Source organism: Oncorhynchus nerka, linkage group LG2 (genome assembly GCF_034236695.1).
Source record: "Oncorhynchus nerka isolate Pitt River linkage group LG2, Oner_Uvic_2.0, whole genome shotgun sequence".
Lineage (NCBI taxonomy): Eukaryota > Metazoa > Chordata > Actinopteri > Salmoniformes > Salmonidae > Oncorhynchus > Oncorhynchus nerka.
The window spans coordinates 39,147,228-39,172,291 of NC_088397.1; the positions used below are offsets into that span (position 1 = coordinate 39,147,228).

Sequence of the window (25,064 nt, forward strand, 5' to 3'; positions counted from 1 at the left end):
GGTTTCCTCCAGACGTGACACTTGGCATTCAGGCCAAAGAGTTCAATATTATTTCTCATGGTCTGAGAGTCTTTAGGTGCCTTTTGGCAAACTCCAGGAGGGTTTTCATGTGTCTCTTACTGATGAATGGCTTCCGTCTGGCCACTCTACCATAAAGGCCTGATTGGTAGAGTGCTGCAGAGATGGTTGTTCTTTTGGAATATTCTCCCATCTCCACAGAGGAAGTCTAGAGCTCTGTCAGAGTGACCGTCAGGTTCTTGGTCACGTCCCTGACAAAGGCCCTTCTCCCCTGATTGCTCAGCTTGGCCGGGTGGCCAGCTCGAGGAAGAGTCTTGGTGGTGCTGTCTCTGAGCTCTATGGACAATTCCTTTGACCTCATCGTTTGTTTTTTGCTCTGACATTTACTGTCAGCTGTGGGACATATGTGACCAACTGGCTCAAATCGGTGTTATGTAGAGCTACAAAATGGAATATCATACACTGTATTTTTGAGGAAGAATGGGAAAGTAATTCTGCTTTGAAAGCTGATAAACTCGTATAATCACTTTTGAGAAAATGGCCTTTGAATGTTGTTCACTGGTCTTTCTGAAGTGCTGCTTGATGAGGCCAAAGCACCAGTCAGGGGGCAAACTTGATGTGGCCTGTGATCAGGAAGTGAAGGTCCAGACTGATGGAGCTTGTGTGTGGTCCGCCAGGCCCAATACCAGAGCACAAACCTGTTCTTGTTTTGGCCACCACAGTTGCGAGGAGTTAAAAAGTAGATGGGACCTAGCGGCAGAAGGATAGTGCACCTGCAAACAAGAAAATTACATTAAGTTAATGAAAAGAAAATGTAATGTAAAACGTAATATTTTTTTATGCATCATTATCATGTTAGTTTCACTTACCTACAAATGTGCAGACCAGCAGCACTGCATACAGAAACATCTTGTAAACTGGAAGTAAAAATGATAACACACAGCCCGACTACACATACCTCTGGAACATACAGAAATAATGTGAGATCAATAAAAGTAGTGCCAATCATGTTGGAGGTCAATTAAATAATCAAAATGTGTTGTTTATGCTTTACATACCAAGTGTTGTCATCGATTCCTTGTAGAGACGCCACACTGCTGCTTTTGTCACATGGGATGGCAGCAGCTTTCCACCAAAGTGTTTGTGTCCTGGGAGGAGAGTCAGGCGGGTTCTACTAATGCTGAAAGATAAATTCCAGATACAAATATTTTGGCATTATTATACAATAGATAGCCGTAATCACCGTCAGACACACCTGGCTAACTTGGTGGGTGATCATCTGGCGAAGTGGAGTCTTTTGTTTAGACATGCTAGCTAAACAATGAACCATAATCCTAATCCATAGAGTACTAGCAAGACAAACCAATTGTCATAGCTGGCTACAGTTAAAGAAATTGGTTAAATTTTTTGGCGATGTTTACTGACACAGACCAAATTCAAACGGTGTTGAGCGTTCGTAAATTAATCGGTTATTCTACGCTCAGGTACACAGACGAGAGTGCTCTAAAACAGTTGTTGCAATGATGGTCTATTAAAATGCATACTGGAGTCTTTTGTTTGGCCCTAATATGTCTGTTACATCTTCTTTTTACCATCACCCACTCTCCTGGCACTACGTCATGTCCCCCCTCGGGTGTTATTCCCCATGCCTCTTTTACTTGTATGCCATAGTTAATAGTTAAGCATTGTGTCACTCATAAAGTGAACGTCTGCTTTTCTCAAATCTAGCGTGCCTGGTAGTGACATGGGAGGACCTGTGACGACCCCAAACAGACTCAACCCTGTGGTTTTGTTATGTGTTGCCCGTATACTAAATAATACAATGCATCCGGCCATGCAATCCCTCCTTGATGCATCTTTGAAAGTCTCTCTTTCAAAACTTAATTTGTGCGTTCTACCTGCCCTCTCGATCGAGGATGGTACGGGCAGTGTAGTTGCCAGTCTATGTTCAGAAGACAAGCTACGTCCTGACACACTTTTCCTGTGAAATGATAGCTATCCTTGGTTGGAATCTAATTGTTCCGGAAATCCCCATCTGGGAATGATTTCTCAGTCAGAATTTTAGCTGTGTGTTGTGCAGTTCCTTTTTTTGTAGTGTTGGCTTCAACCCATCATGAGAAACGATCAACAACAACCAGCACATCTTCATATGTCCTTTACATTTGGGCAGTGTGATTTTGTTAAGCTGTAGATGTCTGAAAGGTCCTGGTGGAGCAGGCGCTCGTCGTGTCTGTACTTTCCCTCGGCCCTTGGTGTTGTTTTCCATACAAATGTTGCAATTCGCCACAACATCCTCAGCCTCTTTCAGCACACCAGGATTCCACCATTTGCCCACAAAACAGTGAACTATCTTGTCCACACCAATGTGTGCCAAAGAGTAGATCTGTGTCACCAAGTAGGGTAAGAGTGCATTTGGCGCTACACATCTCAGGTTGTATTTCCACACACGTTCTTGAATGAGTTTGCACCCTGCAGCCATCCATTCCCACACTTTATCATTTGGTGCACTGCTTTGGATGTTTATAATGTGTTGCAATGTATCCAAGGTGTATTTCCTAATCAGTTTTATGTGACAGCCAAATCATTACCTTTACTCTCGTCTGTAAATATTTTTCCATGTGCTTTCATTTTCAAAATTGCAACTTGTCCAGGTAACTGGAGAGCATTCAGTAGAGCCATCACCTCTGGTCCATTCTTCACAGGAACTCCCAGTGATGTCATGAATCCTCAGTTTTTCCATATTTTTCCTAAATCCTGGGTAACGCTCAAAGCATACCTGGAGTCTGTGTAGATATTAGCTGTTTTTCCTTCAGCCGGTTTGCATGCGTCTGTCAAAGCCACCAATTCTGCCACCTGTGCAGGTAACGTGTCTGTCACTATCACATTGTTCACTGTAGTAACTGCCCAGCCTGCCTTCCTCACACCCCTCTCCACAATGCTTGAACCATCTTTGTAGAACGTAAACTCAGGGTTCTCCAACGGATGACTTTTAGTAAACCCATCGGAAAGCTGTTTCATATGTCTCCCCCCCCACTCCTGTTGCTCTCATCTTCTTGCCCGTGTACTGAGGACATATATGTTTTGCATAAGATATGGGCAATACAGTGACTTCAGTGCCCGTATCTACTAAACAATCTACTGCAAAGTTGTTAACCATCATGTTCACATATATTCCATCCGATTTCATATGTACACCAGCTGAGATGGGATGTAAGAGGGGGTCTGTTAGTTTACCTCCACGACATCCAGCAAACTCCCCTGCTGACTGCTAAGCCGGAGAGAGCTTCATAAATTTGCACATCAGCATTGTGTCATTGGGGCTGTTGTCCTGTGTACATTTTCCCTTAGACAGATCATGCTTCTCCTCGCCATTCCTCATAAATATTTTATTTTCCAACATTCTCGATGCCAGAAATCCAGCAATAATGACATACACCAGGTTTCTCTTCTGCTGAACGAATAATGTTGTTGGTTTCACTTAGAACCTGCACAACTCTGATGACAGCAGGTTTATTGTGTTGATTGATGTCTCTGTCCAGTTGTGACAGCCTGTCGATGATGTTGCCGTAGTTTTGTTCCTCCCAATCAGTAGTTGTGGGAAAAAAAGTTTTTTGCAAATCATTGTGTATGGATTGCACCATCTGATGTGTGATTGCCCATTTTTGGAGGAATTGAGTGCATCTTCATCTTCCATGTCAGGTAACCCTCTGTGTCTAACCACCTCTGCTTTGAACCTTTCTTCAAATTCAGCAAATGGTTGTTTCAGTGTTTGGACACATTTGGACCACCAATTGGTGGTTGCATTGGTCAGACCCTTAACTTATTGGTGACAGGGGGCAGTATTTTCACGTCCGGATGAAATGCATGCCCAAATTCAACTGCCTGCTACTCATCCCCAGAAGATAAGATATGCATATTAGTAGTATATTTGGATAGAAAACACTCTGAAGTTTCTAAAACTGTTTGAATCATGTCTGTGAGTATAACAAAACTTATGTAGCAGGCAAAACCCCGAGGACAAACCATTCAGATTCTTTTTTAGGTCACTTTCTTTTCAATGAGATTATATTGAGAATCCAGATTTCTAAGGGACCTTCTTGCAGTTCCTATTGCTTCCACTGGATGTCAACAGTCTTTAGAAATTGGTTGAGGTTTTTCCTTTGTGTAATGAAGAAGTATGGCCATCTTGGACGAGGATAACTTGAAGTGTACTGTTAGATAGAGACGCGTGACCAGAAAGCTAGCTACTGTTTGTTTTCCTCCTGTATTGAACACAGATCATCCCGTCTTCAATTCTATCAATTATTTACATTAAAAAATAACTAAAGTTGTATTACAAAAGTAGTTTCAAATGTTTTGGCAAAGTTTACAATTAACTTTTGAGATCTTTTGTAGTCACGTTGCTCAAGTTGGAACCGGTGTTTTTCTGGATCAAACGCGCCAAATAAATGGACATTTTGGATATATATCGACGGAATTAATCGAACAAAAGGACCATTTGTGATGTTTATGAGACATATTGGAGTGGCAACTAAAGAAGCTCGTCAAAGGTAAGGCATGAATTATATTTTTATTTCTGCGCTTTGTGTCGCGCCTGCAGGGTTGAAATATGCTTCTCTCTCTTTGTTTACTATGGTGCTATCCTCAGATAATAGCATCGTTTGCTTTTGCCGAAAATACTTTTTGAAATCTGACATGTTGGCTGGATTCACAACAAGTGTAGCTTGTGTCCCACATATCCCAGAGAGGTTAAGGAAATAATGTATGGCTCTCCATCCATCGGCCAGATCTTGCTCTCCACCACCCACAGCTCTATACAACTTTACGCCATGTTCACGGTTGTTCAAAACAAAGGCTAATAACTGTAACCCATCATAAGGATGTAAATTGTAGAGTTTCTTATCACTTCAAATGGTCCCACGTCTTCATACCCACGTCTCGTGGATGCTTCAAAGTCTTTGACAATTCGTCCAACTGTTTTGGAGATGCTGATTTATGTGTGATTACTGTCACTGGAGGTCTGTCTTCACTTCCTTTAACAGCCTGTGTTCTGGTTGGCCTAAGACATCGTTCCTCAACGCTGTCAGAATCTGTTGACTCAAAGCCAGGCAGTGCTGACCAGATGCCTGAAACCCGATCTGCCTTGCACAATTCAATGTGAGGGTAGATGGAGGGAACAGAGAACCCACAGGTGGGGTCAAATCTAGCCTTCAATATCGCTTGTTTCATAGTCTGCTAAGCATCATGATCTACTTTTACATAATGTTGTTCAGTGGCAAAGGTAATAATGCTCTCAAGAGAGCGGCCTTATGTGAGCTTAGGGAGGAGATAGTTGCTTTTCTCTGCGATTGCCGCCACAAGAAAGCCAACACATACAGAATCTAGCATCAGGAGGATTTCTAAGGGATGTGAAAGATTCAGCAGTTGCTTTTCTCTGCGATTGCCGCCACAAGAAAGCCAACACATACAGAATCTAGCATCAGGAGGATTTCTAAGGGATGTGAAAGATTCAGCAGTTGCTTTTCTCTGCGATTGCCGCCACAAGAAAGCCAACACATACAGAATCTAGCATCAGGAGGATTTCTAAGGGATGTGAAAGATTCAGCAGACTGCTGACATTACACCTCTGGCTAAAAGATTACTGTAGCTCTGCTGGAGTCACTTTTATTAATATCTTTGATACCTTCTTGAAATAGAAGATCCTCTCAAGGAATGACGGAGTCCATCCTAATCATCTTGGCTCCTGGACTCTGTCCACGCATTTCAAGGCTGTGTTGATACAATGACTGGTAAATGATCCAAGACCAGCTCAGTTAAACCCTACCATTGTGACAATGAGTCGTCATAATGCTGCATCAAATGTACATGATCTTAGGGGCATTGGCAAACACAATGTAAGTCATTTAATTTATGTACCCCTAATTGCACCTAATACATCTGTTTATCCTACAGCTATTGTAAGCAGTAATCATGAGCCTATAAACCAGAGTTACATTGTTAGCACTGAGGCGGTGTGCAATAGTAAGAAGACCACTTAGTGCAGGGTGAGCTGCATAATCACTCAAATGTAAATAACATGAGTAAGTCTACCTCTGATAAGCTTCCCAGTAAAGCATTAAAAGCAATCAAGCAACCCAGAAAAGTGCTAAAAAAAATGGCCCATATTATCATATGTAGCCTAAGAAACAAGGTCCATGAAGTCAATAACTTGCTTGTAACAGATGACATTCATATTCTGACTATCTCTGAAACTCACTTAGGTAATACATTTGATGATACAGTGGTAGCAATACATGGTTATAACATCTACCGAAAAGACAGTAATGCCGACGGTCTATATTCAGAACCACATTCCTGTAAAGCTTAGAGATGATCTAATGTTATATACTGTTGAAGTAATATGGCTACAGGTTCATTTGCCTTACCTAAAGCCCATTCTGGTGTGAAGCTACTATAGACCACGAAGTGCTAACAGTCAGTATCTGGATAATGTGTGTGAAATGCTTGATAATGTATGTGATATCAACAGAAGTATATTTTCTGGGTGATTTAAATATTGACTGGCTAACATCAAGCTGCCCACTCAGGAAAAAACTTCAAACTGTAACCATTGCCTGCAACCTGGATCAGGTTGTCAAGTCAACCTACCAGGGTAGTTACAAACAGCACAGGAATTCAATCATCAACATATATTTATCACATTTTTACTAACGCTGCAGGTATTTGCTTTAAAGCAGTATCCAAATCCATAGGATGTAGTGATCACAATATAATAGCCATATCTAGGAAAACCAAAGTTCCATAGGCTGGGCCTAATATAGAGAATAAGAGGTCATACAATAAGTTTTGTAGTGATTCATACACTGCTCAAAAAAATAAAGGGAACACTAAAATAACACATCCTAGATCTGAATTAATGAAATATTCTTATTAAATACTTTTTTATTTACATAGTTGAATGTGCTGACAACAAAATCACACAAAAATTATCAATGGAAATCAAATTTATCAACCCATGGAGGTCTGGATTTGGAGTCACACTCAAAAGTAAAGTGGAAAACCACACTACAGGAACTGAGAATGGTCTGTGGTCACCACCTGCAGAACCACTCCTTTATTGGGGGTGTCTTGCTAATTGCCTATAATTTCCACCTGTTGTCTATTCCATTTGCACAACAGCATGTGAAATTTATTGTCAATCAGTGTTGCTTCCTAAGTGGACAGTTTGATTTCACAGAAGTGTGATTGACTTGGAGTTACATTGTGTTGTTTAAGTGTTCCCTTTATTTTTTTGAGCAGTGTATGTTGATGATGTAAAGAATATTTGCTGGTCTGTGGTGTGTAATGAAGAGCAACCAGACACTGCACTTGACACATTTATGAAACTACTTATTCCAGTTACTAATAAGCACCCACCCATTAAGAAAATTACTGTAAAAACTGTTAAATCCCCCTGGATTGATAAGGACTTGAAAAATGGTATGGTTGAGAGGGATGAGGCAAAATGTATGGCAATTAAGTCTGGCAGCCCAACTGATTGGCAAACGTACTGTAAATTAAGAAATCATGTGACTAAACTAAAAAAAAGAAAGTACTCTATGAAACAAAGATAAATTATACAAAGAATGATAGTAAAACGCTTATGGGCATCTTGAATGAAATTTTGGGGGGGAAAGCCAACTCGGCTGCTTCATTCATTGAATCAGGTGGCTCATTCATCACAAATCCCACTGATATTGCAAACTACTTGAATGCCTTTTTCATTGGCAAGATAAGCAAACTTAGGGATGACATGCCAGCAACAAACGCAGACACTACACATCCAAGTATATCTGACCAAATTATGGAAGACAAGAATTGTACTTTTGAATTCCGTAAAGTCAGTGTGGAAGAGGTGAAAAAATTATTGTTGTCTATCAACAATGACAAGCCACCAGGGTCTGACAATCTGGATGGAAAATTCCTGAGGATGCTGGCAGACGATTTTGCCACTCCTATTTGCCACATCTTCAATTAACCTTTCTAGGGTAGGCGTTCCGCTAGCGGAACCCCTCTACAACATTCCGCTGAAAAGGCAGTGTGTGAAATTCAAAAATATTTTTGGGAAATATGTAACTTTCACACATTAACAAGTCTAATACAGCAAATGAAAGATAAACATCTTGTTCATCTACCCATCGTGTCCGATTTAAAAAATGCTTTACAGCGAAAGCACAACATATGATTGTTAGGTCAGAGCCAAGTTAAAAAAATATAAAAAAATATTTTTTTAAATCCAGCCAAAGATAGGAGTCACAAAAAGCAGATGACACTCATAGGACATCATGTTACACAATACATGTATGTTTTGTTTGATAATGTGCATATTTATATCCCAAAATCTCAGTTTACATTGGCATGTTACATGCAGTAATGTTTTGATTCCAAAATTCTGATTTTGCAGAAATACTCATAATAAACATTGATAAAAGATACAACTGTTATTCACAGAATTAAAGATAGACTTCTCCTTAACCTGTTAAGACTCTAGGGGCAGTATTTCATTTTTGGATAAAAAGACGTGCCCGTTTTAAGCGCAATATTTTGTCACGAAAAGATGCTCGAATATGCTTGGAATTGATAGTTTTGGAAAGAAGACAGTCTTATGTTTCCAGAAATGCAACGATTTTCACTGTGAGTCCCTTAGAACAAATGCTTCGGGCAAAACCAAGATGTATGACCGACCAGGAAATGCACAGGATTTCTGAGGCTACGTTTTCCATGATCGCCTTATATGGCTGTGAATGCGACAGGAATGAACGGACTCTTTCTCTTGTTTCCCCAAGGTCTTTGCAGCATTGTGACGTATTTGTAGGCATATCATTGGAAGATTGACCATAAGGGACTACATTTACCAGGTGTCCCGCTTGGTGTCTGCGTGGCAATCGGTGCGCAAAAGTCAGGTCCCGGTATTTTTCCATTCAAATCTCAGAACAAACCAGGCTACAAGGACGGTGCTTTCAATGGAGAGAAATATGACAAACCACCTTCAGGATTGATTCAAACAACGTTTTCCATGTTTCAGTCGATATTATGGAGTTAATTCGGAAAAAAGTTCGACATGTAGGTGACTGAATTTTCGGTTAGTTTCGGTAGCCATATGCATAGTAACAAAAGGGAACGATGTGTCCTACACAAGAATCTTTCAGGAAAAACTGGACATCTGCTATGTAACTGAGAGTCTCCTCATTGAAACATCTGAAGTTCTTCAAAGGTAAATTATTTTATTTGATTCCTTGGCTGGTTTTTGTGAATATGTTGCGTGCTAAATGCTAACGCTAATGCTAAGCTAGCTATCACCACTCTTACACAAATTAGTGATTTTCTCTGGTTCTAAAGCATATTTTGAAAATCTGAGACGACAGGATTGTTAAGAAAAGGATAAGCTTGAGAACAGGCATATTTATTTCATTTCATTTGCGATTTTTAGAAATCGCTAACGTTGCGTTATGCTAATGAGCTTGAGGCTGTAGTTACGCTACCGCATACGGGTTTGGTCGGACTATGAGGTTAATGCAACCGCTGTGTCAGATTTTTTTTTAACTTTACGGAGAAAGCATAATCTGAGAACGGCGCTCAGAGCCCAATCCAGCCAGAGAAATATCCGCCATCTTGGAGTCAACAGAAGTTAGAAATAACACCATAAATATTCACTTACCTTTGATGATCTTCATCAGAAGGCACTCCCAGGAATCCCAGTTTGACAATAAATGACTGATTTGTTCCATAAAGTCCATTATTTATGTCCAAATAGCCACTTGTTGTTAGCGTGTTCAGCACAGTAATCCATCTTCATGAGGTGCAGGCACTTCGTCCAGACAAAAACTTGAAAGGTTCTTTTACAGTCCTTTAGAAACATGTCAAACGATGTATGGAATCAATCTTTAGGATGTATTTAACATAAAACATCAATAATGTTTCAACCAGAGAATTTCTGTCTGAAGAAAAGCACTGGAAGGAGAGGTAACTCTGTCGGGAGCGCGCGTCATGAGACAAAGGCACTATGCCAGACCACTGACTCTAACAGGTCTCATGAGCCCCTCCTTTATAATAGAATCATCATTCAAGTTTCTAAAGACGGTTGACATCTAGTGGAAGCCGTAGGAAGTGCAACTTTATCCATATCCCACTGTGTGTTCGGTAGGCCAAGCTTTGAAAAACTACAAACCTCAGATGTCCCACTTCCTGGTTGGATTTTTCTCAGGTTTTCGCCTGCCATGTGAGTTCTGTTATACTCACAGACATCATTAAAACAGTTTTAGAAACTTCAGAGTGTTTTCTGTTAAATACTAATAATAATATGCATATATTAGCATCTGGGACAGAGTAGGAGGCAGTTCACTCTGGGAATGCTATTCATCCAATAGTGAAAATGCTGCCCCCTATCCCAAAAGAGACAGAATGGCCTTTCACAACCATCAGTCTTAGATTGTTGTCAATGCATTCAGTTTAGGATCACGGGATTTACATCTCTGTGCACTAGGCTAATCTATTGGGATCGTATGTCATCCATACTCAAAAGTAAATCCTGGGTAGTTAATTTTCCTTAACATTTTAGCTACATAGGTGCCTAGAATTAGAAGATGTTTACTTTATTATTAGGTACATTCTTGGCCAGCTGAAAATACAATGATGCTGTCTTTGCTAAAGTTTGTGCTTGCTGAACTGACTCTGCTCAAATACTAGAGAATAGTGGGCCTGGAAACACACACGATTGGTAGGCATTGATGTCGATAGATCCCTTTCATTACTGAAAAATAAGCAATATTTTAGTTCAAATATATTTTCTTTGTAGAGCTTTGTCGTCAAATAATGATCATGGCTATTCCTATCCTTTTTACTTTGGGAGACCTGTACACATTCAGCCCAATGTAGTGTGAAGTAGCTAGCTAGCTAATCAGATGCGTCAGAAATGTAACAGAAGGTCAATGATACATATAGTTAGGGCTGTTACCATGACTGTATTACAGCCACACCAGCGGTCACGAGTCAAGACTGCAGTCAAATTCCATGTGACCGTTTGCATCCTGCAACACTAACTCTGTGACACTGTAAAGTCCATGGAGAATAAGAACACCTCCTCCCAGCTGCCCACTGTACTGTAGATAGGAAACACTGTCACCACTGATAAATCCACTATAATTGAGAATTGCAATAAGCATTTTTCTACAGCTGGCCATGCTTTCCACCTGGCTACCCCTACCCCGGTCAACAGCACTGCACCCCCCACAGCAACTCGCCCAAGCCTTCCACATTTCTCCTTCTCACAAATCCAGTCAGATGATGTTCTGAAAGAGCTGCAAAATCTGGACCCCTACAAATCAGCCGGGCTAGACAATCTGGACCCTTTCTTTCTAAAATTATCTGCCGAAATTGTTGCCACCCCTATTACTAGCCTGTTCAACCTCTCTTTCGTGTCATCTGAGATTCCCAAAGATTGGAAAGCAGCTGCGGTCATCCCCCTCTTCAAAGGGGGGGGGCACTCTTGACCCAAACTGCTACAGACCTATATCTATCCTACCCTGCCTTTCTAAGGTCTTCGAAAGCCAAGTCAACAAACAGATTACCGACCATTTCGAATCTCACCATACCTTCTCTGCTATGCAATCTGGTTTCAGAGCTGGTCATGTGTGCACCTCAGCCACGCTCAAGGTCCTAAACGATATCTTAACCGCCATTGATAAGAAATATTACTGTGCAGCCGTATTCATTGATCTGGCCAAGGCTTTCGACTCTGTCAATCATCACATCCTCATCGGCAGACTCGACAGCCTTGGTTTCTCAAATGATTGCCTCGCCTGGTTTACCAACTACTTCTCTGATAGAGTTCAGTGTGTCAAATCGGAGGGTCTGCTGTCCTGACCTCTGGCAGTCTCTATGGGGGTGCCACAGGGTTAAATTCTTGGACCGACTCTCTTCTCTGTATACATCAATGATGTCACTCTTGCTGCTGGTGAGTCTCTGATCCACCTCTACGCAGACGACACCATTCTGTATACTTCTGGCCCTTCTTTGGACACTGTGTTAACAACCCTCCAGGCAAGCTTCAATGCCATACAACTCTCCTTCCGTGGCCTCCAATTGCTCTTAAATACAAGTAAAACTAAATGCATGCTCTTCAACCGATCGCTGCCTGCACCTGCTCGCCTGTCCAACATCACTACTCTGGACGGCTCTGACTTAGAATACGTGGACAACTACAAATACCTAGGTGTCTGGTTAGACTGTAAACTCTCTTTCCAGACCCACATCAAACATCTCCAATCCAAAGTTAAATCTAGAATTGGATCCTATTTCGCAACAAAGCATCCTTCACTCATGCTGCCAAACATACCCTTGTAAAACTGACCATCCTACCAATCCTCGACTTCGACGATGTCATTTACAAAATAGCCTCCAATACCCTACTCAACAAATTGGATGCAGTCTATCACAGTGCCATCCGTTTTGTCACCAAAGCCCCATATACTACCCACCATTGCGACCTGTACGCTCTCGTTGGCTGGCCCTCGCTTCATACTCGTCGCCAAACCCACTGGCTCCATGTCATCTACAAGACCCTGCTAGGTAAAGTCCCCCTTATCTCAGCTCGCTGGTCACCATAGCATCACCCACCTGTAGCACGCGCTCCAGCAGGTATATCTCTCTGGTCACCCCCAAAACCAAATCTTTCTTTGGCCGCCTCTCCTTCCAGTTCTCTGCTGCCAATGACTGGAACGAACTACAAAAATCTCTGAAACTGGAAACACTTATCTCCCCCACTAGCTTTAAGCACCAACTGTCAGAGCAGCTCACAGATTACTGCACCTGTACATAGCCCAGTTATAATTGAGCCCAAACAACTACCTCTTTCCCTACAGTATTTATTTTATTTATTTATTTATTTTGCTCCTTTGCACCCCATTATTTTTATTTTTATTGCACCCCATTTATTATTCTACTTTGCACATTCTTCCACTGCAAATCTATCATTCCAGTGTTTTACTTGCTATATTGTATTTACTTTGCCACCATGGCCTTTTTTTGCCTTTACCTCCCTTATCTCACCTTATTTGCTCACATCGTATATAGACTTGTTTATACTGTATTATTGACTGTATGTTTGTTTTACTCCATGTGTAACTCTGTGTCGTTGTATGTGTCGAACTGCTTTGCTTTATCTTGGCCAGGTCGCAATTGTAAATGAGAACTTGTTCTCAACTTGCCTACATGGTTAAATAAAGGTGAAATAAAATAAAATAAATTAAAAGGGTCACAGTAATTAGGCTTCTCCAAGCTCCTATGCTGCTGATTTTCACTAGTAGCCTTCCAAACTTGCTAACTGATTGGTACTCAGCACTCTATTGTCCCTCTAATCACTCTGACATCAATGCAATTGTAATCAAACACTTCATGAGAGCCCATGAGCTCATGTTGCGCAAAATGTCTACAGTCTATGCAATTGCCTCTGTTAAAAATAACCACCCTTGGCCTTGATGACAGCTTTGCACACTCTTGGCATTCTCTCAACCAGCTTGATAGAGTTCCCACATATGCAGAGCACTTGTTGGCTGCTTTTCCTTCACTCTGCGGTTCGACTCATCACAAATCATCTCAATTTGGTTGAGGTCGGGGAATTGTGGGGGCCAGGTCATCTGATCAGCACTCCATCACTCTCTTTCTTGGTCAAATGCACAGCCTGGAGGTGTGTTGGGTCATTGTCCTGTTGAAAAAAATGATATGCCATCCCATCTGGTTTGGGATTAGTGGGACTATCACTGCAGAATGCTATGGTAGCCATGCTGCTTAAGTGTGCATTGAATTCTAAATAAATCACAGACAGCGTCACCAGCAAAGCACCCCCACACCATAACACCACCTCCTCCATGCTTTACGGTGGGAAATACACATGCAGAGATCATCTGTTCACCCACACCGCGTCTCACAAAGACACAGCGGTTGTAACCAAAAATCTCAAATTTGGACACTATACCAAAGAACACATTTCCACCGGTCTAATGTCCATTGCTCTTGTTTCTTGGACCAAGGAAGTCTCTTAATATTGGTGTCCTTTAGTTGTGGTTTCTTTGCAGCAATTCGACCATGAAGGCCTAATTCACACAGTCTCCTCTGAACAGTTGATGTTTAGATGTGTCTGTTACTTGAACTCTGTTAAGCATTCATTTGGGATGCAATTTCTGAGGCTGGCAATGCTCATGAACGTATCCTCTACAGCAGCGGTAACTCTGGGTCTTCCATTTCTGTGGCGGTCCTCATGAGAGCCAGTTTCATCGTAGCACTTGATGGTTATTACGACTGCACTTGAAGAAACTTTCAAAGTTCTTGACATTTTCCGTATTGACTGACCTTCGTATCTTAAAGTAATGATGGACTGTCATTTCTCTTTGCTTATTTGAGCTGTTCTTGCCATAATATGGACTTGATCTTTTACCAAATAGGGCTTCTGTATACCATACCTACCTTGTCACAACACAACTGATTGTCTCAAACGCATTAAGACTGAAAGAAGGCACACCTGTTAATTGAAATGCATTCCAGGTGACTACCCCATGAAGCTGGTTGAGAGAATACCAAGAGTGCAAATCTGTCAAGGCAAAGGGTGGCTATATGAAGAATTTGTTTAACATTTTGGTTACTACATGATTCCATGTGTGTTATTTCATAGTTTTGATGAAGGTACCACATTCATCTGTACAAATAATAGTACGCAAGTATAAACACAGTGGGACCACGCAGCCGTCATACCGCTCAGGAAGGAGACGCGTTCTCTGCGAAAAAGTGCAAATCAATCCCAGAACAACAGCAAAGGACCTGGTGAAGATGCTGGAGGAAACGGGTACAAAAGTATCTATATCCACAGTAAAACGAGTCCGATATTGACATAACCTGAAAGGCCACTCAGCAAGGAAGAAGCCACTGGCCCAAGACCTCCATAAGAAAGCCAGACTACGGTTTGCAACTGCTCATGGGGACGAAGATTGTACATTTTGGAGAAATGTCCTCTGGTCTGATGAAACAAAAATAGAACTGTTTGGCCATAATGACCATCATTATGTTTGGAGGAAAAAGGGGGAGGCTTGCAAGCCGAAGAACACCATCCCAACCGTGAAGCACGGGGGTGGCAGCATCATGTTGTTGAGGTGCTTTGCTGCTGGATGGACTGGTGCACTTCACAAAATAGATGGCATCATGAGGGAGTAACATCTCAAGACATCAGTCAGGAAGTTAAAGCTTGGTAGCAAATGGGACAATGCCAAATGGACAATGCCCCCAGGCATACTTCCAAAGTTGTGGCAAAATGGCTTAAGGAGAACAAAGTCAAGGTATTGGAGTACCACCACAAAGCCCTGACCTCAATCCCATAGACAATTTGTGGGCAGAACTGAAAAAGTGTGTGCAAGCCAGGAGGCCTACAAACCTGACTCAGTTACACCAGCTCTGTCAGGAGGAATGGGCCAAAATTCAGCCAACTTCTTGTGGGAAGCTTGTGGAAGGTTACCCAAAACGTTTGACCCAAGTTAAACCATTTAAAGGCAATGCTACCAAATACTAATTGAGTGTATGTAAACCTCTGACCCAGTGGGAATGTGATGAAAGAAATACAGCTGAAATAAGTCATTCTCTCTACTATTATTCTGACATTTCACATTCTTAAAATAAAGTGGTGACCCCAACTGACCTAGACAGGGAATTTTTACGAGGATTAAATGTCAGGAATTGTGAATAACTGAGTTTAAATGTATTTGGCTAAGGTGTATGTAAACTTCCGACTTCAACTGTAGATATTCACGGTTTATTTTGTCTGGTTTAGCATCCCAGATGATTTGAAAAATGTATCATCAGGAGTAGGCAGCGCCATAAATAATTGAGTAAACTGAGATATGACTAAGGAGTTAATCAGGGCAATGATTCCATAACAGAAAGGTATTTAACTCTCCATGGACACCTTTGTTTTTAAGCCTTGCATTTCAAATCCTCTAATGTTGTTATTGGACCTGATTTTAATAGCTAGCATTTCAATGGCGGCAGGGTAGCCTAGTGGTTAGAGCGTTGGGACTAGTAACCGAAAGGTTGACAAGGTACAAATCTGTCGTTCTGCCCCTGAACAGGCAGTTAACCCACTGTTCCTAGGCCGTCATTGAAAATAAGAATTTGTTCTTAACTGACTTGCCTAGTAAAATAAAGGTAAAATACAAATAAAAATGGCCATAAAAAACAGATACGGTGACAGCGGACACCCTTGTTTAACTCCTCTTGACAATTCAAAACTCTCTGAGAAGTAGCCATTATTTACTATTTTATACCTGAGGTTACCATACATTTTTTTTACCCATTTTATAAGAGAATTACCTCAATTAAAAAAATCCAAGCATTTATAAATAAAATCAAGTCTTACTTTATCAAATGCCATTTCAAAATCCGCTATACATACCAGGCCTGGCTCCTTAGATGTTTCATGATGTTCTATTATTTCTGGTAGTTATTGTATATTATCTTCAATGTATTGTCCATGTATAAAACCTGTCTGATCAGGGTGAACAATACCTGGTAAAAACCCTTTTAATTCTGAGTGCTATGCATTTCGTTAGTATTTTTGCATCACAACATTGAAGTGTGAGGGGCCTCCAGATTTTTAGATAGACTGGGTCCTTATATTTGCCATCTGGGTCTTGTTTTAATTATAGAGAAATCAGACCTTCCTGCTGAGTACCAGACAGACTAATCCATATTTTATCACCATCATAATTACCTTTAACATCATCGAGAAACACATCCCAGCATTTCCATAGCAATTGACATTTCACATGATCATGAAAGAGACCTTGCATTACTCTAGAGATGGCTTCACTACTTACATCAGCTGATATCTCAAAGTGCTGTACAGAAACCCAGCCTTAAAACCACAAACAGCAAGAAATGCAGAGGTAGAAGCACAGTGGCTAGGAAAACTCCCTGAAAGGCCAAAACCTAGGAAGATACCTAGAGAACCAGGCTATGAAAGGTGGCCAGTCCTCTTCTGGCTGTGCCGGGTGGAGTACAAATGTATTCCCTACAATATGTTATTATTCCCCAATGCCCCTATTCTGATATCTTCCCCTTGTTTGTTGTAAATATATATAAGCTTGTAGACAAATGCATAAAAAAGATAGGCAAACAATAAACACATTAAATTATAAAACAGTTCTCGACAATAGAGAAAAGAGAGAGTGAGAGAAGAGAGCGAGATCAGGTGTGTGTATGTATAAGTCTGTATGTGTAAGCAAGCATGTAACTGAGTATGTGTGTGTTCATATCCACTTAATAATGTTCATATATTTTTACAGTTCCCATACTTTCTTTTTTTCGTAACCTGAAGTCCCTGTAGAATTTAGTACAGCCATGGTGATATGGAGCTGTCTCGGAATAGCTGTCCATCTATAAAGAGTTTGTCCACAATGAGAAAGGTATGCTTAGCCTTCTCCCTTTGTTGCCTTTGTACCGGATACAGTCTCTCATGGTGTTCGATTATCTCCCTTGGAAATTGGTCATTGAGACAAAAATGTGGTCCCTTTAAGCTCCCTTCCCCTGCTTTTGATCAGCTCCTTTTGTTGGTAGTGTTCAAATTTTGCGATGATCGGTCGGGGACCCTTGGTCTTGTTGCTCCGAGCTCCAAGTCTGTGTACTCGGTGGAAAGCCACCTTGTTTCAAGTCTCTATAGGAAGTTTCAAGGCTGATTGCATGAATTCTCTGATCCCGCCCCTCTGGATTATTGGATGCGTCCTCAGGAATCCCAGAAGAAGAAAAAAGATTTCAAGCATGCTACGACTTTGTATGTCTAGCGACTCCTTCATTAGCCTGTTTTCCTTGAGTAGACAATCCATGTTGGAATCGTGGATTTTTACCTTGGCTGTGAGTGCCTTGTTTTCTCCTTGGAGCGTGAGAATTTCACTCTGGCTGAACTCCAAACTCCCCCTCAGCCCTGCTACCTCCTCATACAACTTTTCCAGTGTTGCATGGATTCCAGCCAGAGCACTAGCCTCTACTTCAACGGGAAGTAAATCATCCTTGTCTGTAGATAAATCTGTTTTTCTTTTTTTTGCCAGGTTAAAGTTATTTTGTGAGGTAGTCGGATCTTTCCATGATGGGAGTATGTTGTTCCTCCATAGCGTAAAGCTGTTGGTTCTCGTCGATTTTCCTCAGGATCTCCTTAGTATCCAGATTGGCTCTTTACTGCAACCAGTTGTTTTATGAAAGATAACAATGAGTCTTTCCCACCACGACGACAGGTGCCTGTAGTACAGCCAGCTATCACTTGCGGTATTCATGCAAAAAAATGGAACACAAACTTGCAGTCCCAGCCGTAAAGGCTAACCACGTCGTGAAAACCTTAGCAACAAAATTTTATTTCTGATTAAAATCGATTTAATGAAACAATTTTAGTATAAACAACAAACCGAGTGTAGACAGTACAATGTTCTGTTGCGCACTCTGATGACATATCTGATGACGTATATCCGTCTCTCAAAATACCCAGATCATTTACAGGTGATGCTCAAAGACGATCTGGGCTTTATAATTCTCTAATGTACTTGTCCTCTTGCTTAGTTGTGCACCGGGGCCTCCCACTCCTCTTTCTATTCTGGTTAGAGCCCGTTTGCGCTGTTCTGTGAAGGGAGTAGTACACAGCATTGTACGAGATCTTCAGTTTCTTAGCAGTTTCTCGCATGGAATAGACTTCCTTTCTCAGAACAAGAATAGATTGACGAGTTTCAGAAGAAAGTTCTTTGTTTCTGGCCATTTTGAGCCTGTAATCGAACCAACAATTGCTGATGCTCCAGATACTCAACAAGTCTAAAGAAGGTCAGTTTTATTGCTTCTTTAATTAGCACAACAATTTTCAGCTGTGCTGTCATAATTGCAAAAGGGTTTTCTAATGATCAATTAGCCTTTTATAATGATAAACGTGGATTAGCTAACAGAACTTGCCATTGAAACACAGGAGTGATGGTTGCTGATAATGGGCCTCTGTACGCCTATGTAGATATTCAATACAAAAATCTGCCATTTCCAGCTACAATAGTTATTTACAACATTAACAAAGTCTACACTGTATTTCTGATCAATTTGATGTTATCTTAGTGGGAAAAAATTTGCTTTTCTTTAAAAATAAGGACATTTCTAAGTGACCCCAAACTTTTGAACAGTAGTGTATGTGGATACCAAAATTTGTTTCAATTTCAATAGTTTTCTGGAAGAAATTGTGCATTATTTGAAAAAAGTGCAAGGGTGCCAATATCTTTTCAACAGAAAATAAATCTTGTCTTGGTCAGATTTGAGTTGAGCTAGCTAGCCCAGTTTGAATGCAAATCCGAGGTTCAGTAATTTTGGGCTGGTTTCTAAGGTTATTTTGGTGTGGCAGGTATCCTAATGGTTAGAGCTTTGGGCCAGTAACCGTACGGTTGCTGGATCGAATCCCAGAGCTGACGAGGTAAAAATGTGTCATTCTGCACCTGAACAAGGCAGTTAACCCACTGTTACCCCAGTAGGCACTCATTGTAAATAATAATTTGTTCTTAACTGACTTGCCTAGTTCAATGAAGGTTAAAAAATATTAATAATGTTTTCCGTTTTTGCCTGTTGGCTCTCCAAAGTTCCCAATTTCTTTGGGTTTGATTGCGCAGCTGCCATAACTGTAAGCTATACACTAGCGAAAGCGAAGACTCTATGGCCCAAATATATTAAATTGTGTCAGCTGAGCTCATAGTGGAACTCATCATTCATTACATTATTCAGTATGTGCAGCACTAAATCTGGTGGGAATACTGACCCGACAGTGGAAATGAATGGAGCGGTTTCCAGGCAGGCTGGTGGGGCAAAATTATCACAGATGAATCACATTGGCGACTTATTATAGCTTTTGAGCATTAAAAAATACTAAAAGCTACATAATTCAGCTTTAAGAACCGTATCATAAAGTGTGAACAAGGACGAATGTCAAGCCCAATGTCTTCTGTCTTTCAGGCACGGGACTGCAGATTCCCCCAGCAGCACAGCAAGCCCTGCAGATGGGTGGGGCCATTGCTATTGGTGCCATGGCCGCTGTATCAGGTAATAAAATTATGATTAATTGGACAAGCCTATCTGACTGCCATTATTGCTTTTCTCTGAGCTATTTGGAGAAGGCTAATATCATCCAGCATTGATCAAATCTGTTGGTTTGCAAGTAAGACACTGATTGGTTGATTTGGTGTGAGGAGCTGGTCTGTTGTGAGACTCGTGTCAGAATTAGGCTGGATTGAACATAAATAAATAATAAGGAACATTAATAAATGTAACATTTCTAACACAGAGTTTAGTTATTTTAATGTGATATGATGCATTTTTACACTTTAAAAAAAAAACTTTTAGCTGCCATGAATCCTGCCATGAATATGAACATGAATACAGCTATGAACCTACCCTCACAGCCACTTGCTACACACTGTTTCCAGCTGTCTAACATGTTCAACCCTCGGTCGTAAGTATTTAACATTTAATCAAGTTGTTCAATCTAGCATATTCATATCCCAAGGAGGCCAGCTGATTTAAGTACACAAACTTAAGACTTCTTAGACCTTAAGATGTTATTTGTTCCCATAGACTGGTTCCCAATCACTAGTCCTTTATGGGTGATAATTTCCCATCTGATTTTACAGTGAAGATAACCCAGGCTGGGATGTTGACATTCAGCATGATGTCATTGAGGAATGCAACAAACATGGAGGAGTTGTGCACATATACGTTGACAAGAATTCCACTGACGTAAGACTTTTAAGTGTATTTGAATGGTTTTGAAATGGTTGCTGTCTTAAATAGCAACTCAATAAAGTTATTATAATTTTTTTAGGGCAACGTGTATGTGAAATGTCCATCCGTTCCTGCTGCCATGGCTGCAGTAAACGCATTACATGGTCGATATTTTGCAGGTAAGAGGGACTGACTAAAGAATGTGGTACTCAATTATGAATTGTCATTGACGCAGTCATTTAAAAATATATATGTTTTTTTCTAAACTGTCATAATATCCTTAACATTTTCTTCACAGGTAAAATGATCACAGCGGCATACGTCCCTCTCCCAACATATCACAACCTTTTCCCTGACTCTGTGAAGGCTACCCAGCTCCTGATCCCTCTTGCTCACTGATGATCTCTCACAGCAAGACACGAAAAACCCAGATTGGTGGGACACTGTATAATAGATTTTTTTCCCCTTCAATTTTCTCTCTTTAAAAGTTTGACATTTTACAGTCTGTGGTCGTTTTTTCATTCCTGCAAGTTATGGCAGTATGTTTTTATTTTATGTTAGTAGCTGAAGTAAAATCGTCTTCTTTTTTGGCTTTCCATATGCAAAAAATAATCATAGCTTTACTTGCATAGCCACGTCCAAACATGTGTTGGGCATTGAGGGTGGAGTTTCAGCCAGTCTAAGAGTTTATTGGTTAATCTGGACAATTTACCATTTTATATTTTGTGAAGCTTATTCTTGTTCATACATTCTTGTGCTTGAAAGCTTTGATGGGCATGTTTTCCCTGATGAAGTGTACAACTTACAGTTGAAATCGGAAGTTTACATACACTTAGATTGGAGTCATTAAAACTTGTTTTTCAACCACTCCACAAATTTCTTGTTAATTAACAAATGTAAAAATTATAGACCTCCACAAGTCTGGTTCATATTTGGGAGCAATTTCCAAACGCCTGAAGGTAACACGTAAATCTGTACAAACAATAGTACGCAAGTATAAACACCATGGGACCACGTAGCCATCATACCACTCAGGAAGGAGACGCGTTCTGTCTCCTAGAGATGAACGTACTTTGGTGCGAAAAGTGCAAATCAATCCCAGAACAACACCAAAGGACCTTGTGAAGATGCTGGAGGAAACGGGTACACAAATATCCACAGTAAAACGAGTCCTATATCGACATAACATGAAAGGCTGCTCAGCTAGGAAGAAGCCACTGCTCCAAAACCGCCATTGAAAAGCCAGACTACGGTTTGCAACTGCACATGGGGACAAAGATCATACATTTTGGAGAAATGTCCTCTGGTCTGATGAAGCAAAAATAGAACTGTTAGACCTTAATGAATATCGTTATGTTTGGAGAACAAAAGGGGGAGGCTTGCAAGCCGAAGAACACCATCCCAACTGTGAAGCACGGGGGTGGCAGCATCATGTTGTGGGGGTGCTTTGCTACAGGAGGGTCTTGTGCACTTCACAAAATAGATGGCACAATGAGGTAGGAAAAGTATGTGGATATATTGAAGCAACATCTCAAGACATCAGTCAGGAAGTTAATGATTGGATGCAAATGGGTCTTCCAAATGGACAATGACCCCAAGCATACTTCCAAAGTTGTGGCAAAATGGCTTAAGGACAACAAAGTATTGGAGTGGCCATCACAAAGCCCTGAACTCAACCCTATAGAAAATTTGTGGGCAGAACTGAAAAAGCGTGTGTGAGCAAGGAGAACTGCAAACCTGACTCCGTTACACCAGCTCTGTCAGGAGTAATGGGCCAAAATTCACCCAACTTCTTGTGGGAAGCTTGTGGGAGGCTACCTGAAACGTTTGACCCAAGTTAAACCATTTAAAGGCAATGCTACCAAATACTAATTGAGTGTATGTAAACTTCTCACCCACTGGGAATGTGATGAAAGAAATAAAGCAGAAATAAATCATTCTCTCTACTATTATTCTGACATTTCACATTCTTAAAATAAAGTGGTGATCATAACTGACCTAAAACAGGGATTTTTTACTAGGATTAAATGTCAGGAATTGTATAAACTGAGTTTAAATGTATTTGGCTAAGGTGTATGTAAACTTCCAACTTCAACTGTAGATACCCAGACATAAGAAAAGAGGATGTTGAATCTTTTTGGAAAGCAAAAATAAAATTCAAACATTGCAGTTTCGTTTATACATCAGAATATTTTTGGCCATTGTGGAGAGGTTGGAGTCTGTTTGATTGAGCTCCATGAGCTCTGGAAACGTAATGACTGATTTCATTTGTGGTCGTTTAGAGACCATTTGGTTTTTCAGTATATGTTTTCTAATCAAGATTAGATTTTATAAAGACCTTGATTAAAATGTATTTTAGTTACACTCAAGTAGTTTCTTTCCTTGCTCAATACTGTCTGTAGCACATCATTCTATGATCCTCCCATTTGGTATAAGCATATATAATATACCCACAAAATATATACACTTCTAAGAAAATCAAAAACTTAATTGGAAAAAATGTCAATGCTGATGAGACATAGAATCCCAAAACTCGGGAGTTACGGAGTTTACTGGTCAGCCGAACAGGCAATATCGATATGTTATTAAAAATCTTCTGTAGGCAACAGACTAGTGTAAAGGTTGCTTTAAAGGGGCAATCTGTGAATATAACTTAGCTTAGTTCAACTGTCATGCCCCATCCCTCATCTCTTTACCAAAACAGTGGTGGGGTGAAACATTTTGTGTGAGGGAAAAAAAACTTGTGAAAAAACAATATTCGGCTAAACAGTTAAAACATGTTTAAACAATTTAAGATTTTCCCACAAAATGTACTGTTTATTTCAAAGTAACAAACATTTAGGTATTACGAACAACGTCCATTACCAACTTATCTGAGATCCTACTGTAATTAAGCTTTGGTATGAATTTGGAGCAAAACTGGACTAAGAATTTGTTTTTAACTGAATTGCCTAGTTAAATAAAGGTTCAATAAATAATAATAATAATAAAAATATATTCAGTGGGGAGAACAAGTATTTGATACACTGCCGATTTTGCAGGTTTTTCAACTTACAAATCACGTATAGGTCTGTAATTTTTATCATAGGTGCACTTCAACTGTGAGAGACGGAATCTAAAACAAAAATCCAGAAAATCAGATTGTATGGTTTTTAAGTAATAATTTGCATTTTATTGCATGACATAAGTATTTGATCACCTACCAACCAGTAAGAATTCTGGCTCTCACAGACCTGTTAGTTTTTCTTTAAGAAGCCCACCTGTTCTCCACTCATTACCTGTATTAACTGCACCTGTTTGAACTCGTTACCTGTATAAAAGACACCTGTCCACACACTCAATCAAACAGACGCCAACCTCTCCACAATGGCCAAGACCAGAGAGCTGTGTAAGGACATCAGGGCTAAAATTGTAGACCTGCACAAGGCTGGGATGGGCTACAGGACAATAGGCAAGCAGCTTGGTGAGAAGGCAACAACTGTTGGTGCAATTATTAGAAAATGGAAGAAGTTCAAGATGACGGTCAATCACCCTCGGTCTGGGGCTCCATGCAAGATCTCACCTCGTGGGGCATCAATGATCATGAGGAAGGTGAGGGATCAGCCCAGAACTACACGGCAGGACCTGGTCAATGACCTGAAGAGAGCTGGGACCACAGTCTCAAAGAAAACCATTAGTAACACACTATTAAAATCCTGCATTTTACGCAAGGTCCCCCTGCTCAAGCCAGCGCATGTCCAGGCCCGTCTGAAGTTTGCCAATGACCATCTGGATGATCCAGAGGAGAAATGGGAGAAGGTCATTGATAGAGGAAAATATAGTTTAGATGATCAATTATGTATACATTAATGATTAGAACCCTTCTATGCTAATACTTATGTTATGATTTGAAAAGTATGGGTTCTTAATTGTACTGTTACTGAAAATGTAAGCAGAAATGAATTGTGTCTGTGTCTCCTGGGAAAGTTTGAGAAAAAGGGATAAGATCGTTTTTCAAACAGATAAGAATGTTTTGGTTGGATTCCATTAGGGGAGAGAAGTATATCCTTTAGACAGGTTGGAATGTAGATTTATGAGGGGAGTGAAACTATCTCCAAGACTGAATACTAAGCCATTGTAAGGCTGGGAGAGGGTGTGAAACTGATGACGTCATTTTATGTTCACTTTCTTTAAAATGTAATGTTCTTTGTATTTTGGGTCAGTACTCTCTCGTAATAAACGCTGTTACCTTTGGCTTTTAA

General features: G+C 40.5%; 1 protein-coding gene across 6 annotated transcripts in view; it reads left to right on the forward strand.

Annotated features, from left to right (window-relative positions):
- Window positions 1-25,064, forward strand: part of LOC115135069 (RNA-binding protein 39-like) — a 58,132-nt gene extending 33,068 nt beyond the window's left edge. For 5 of the 6 annotated variants that reach the window (XM_029669331.2, XM_065026309.1, XM_029669339.2 and 2 more), the window contains 5 exons: window positions 20,059-20,145; window positions 20,446-20,554; window positions 20,733-20,838; window positions 20,924-21,002; window positions 21,122-25,064. In XM_029669331.2, the coding sequence (XP_029525191.2) occupies window positions 20,059-20,145; window positions 20,446-20,554; window positions 20,733-20,838; window positions 20,924-21,002; window positions 21,122-21,222 (482 nt within the window). In that variant the 3' untranslated portion in view covers window positions 21,223-25,064. Of the gene's footprint in view, window positions 1-20,058; window positions 20,146-20,445; window positions 20,839-20,923; window positions 21,003-21,121 lie in introns of those variants that run through there. The other variant, XM_065026312.1, reaches the window with a different exon arrangement.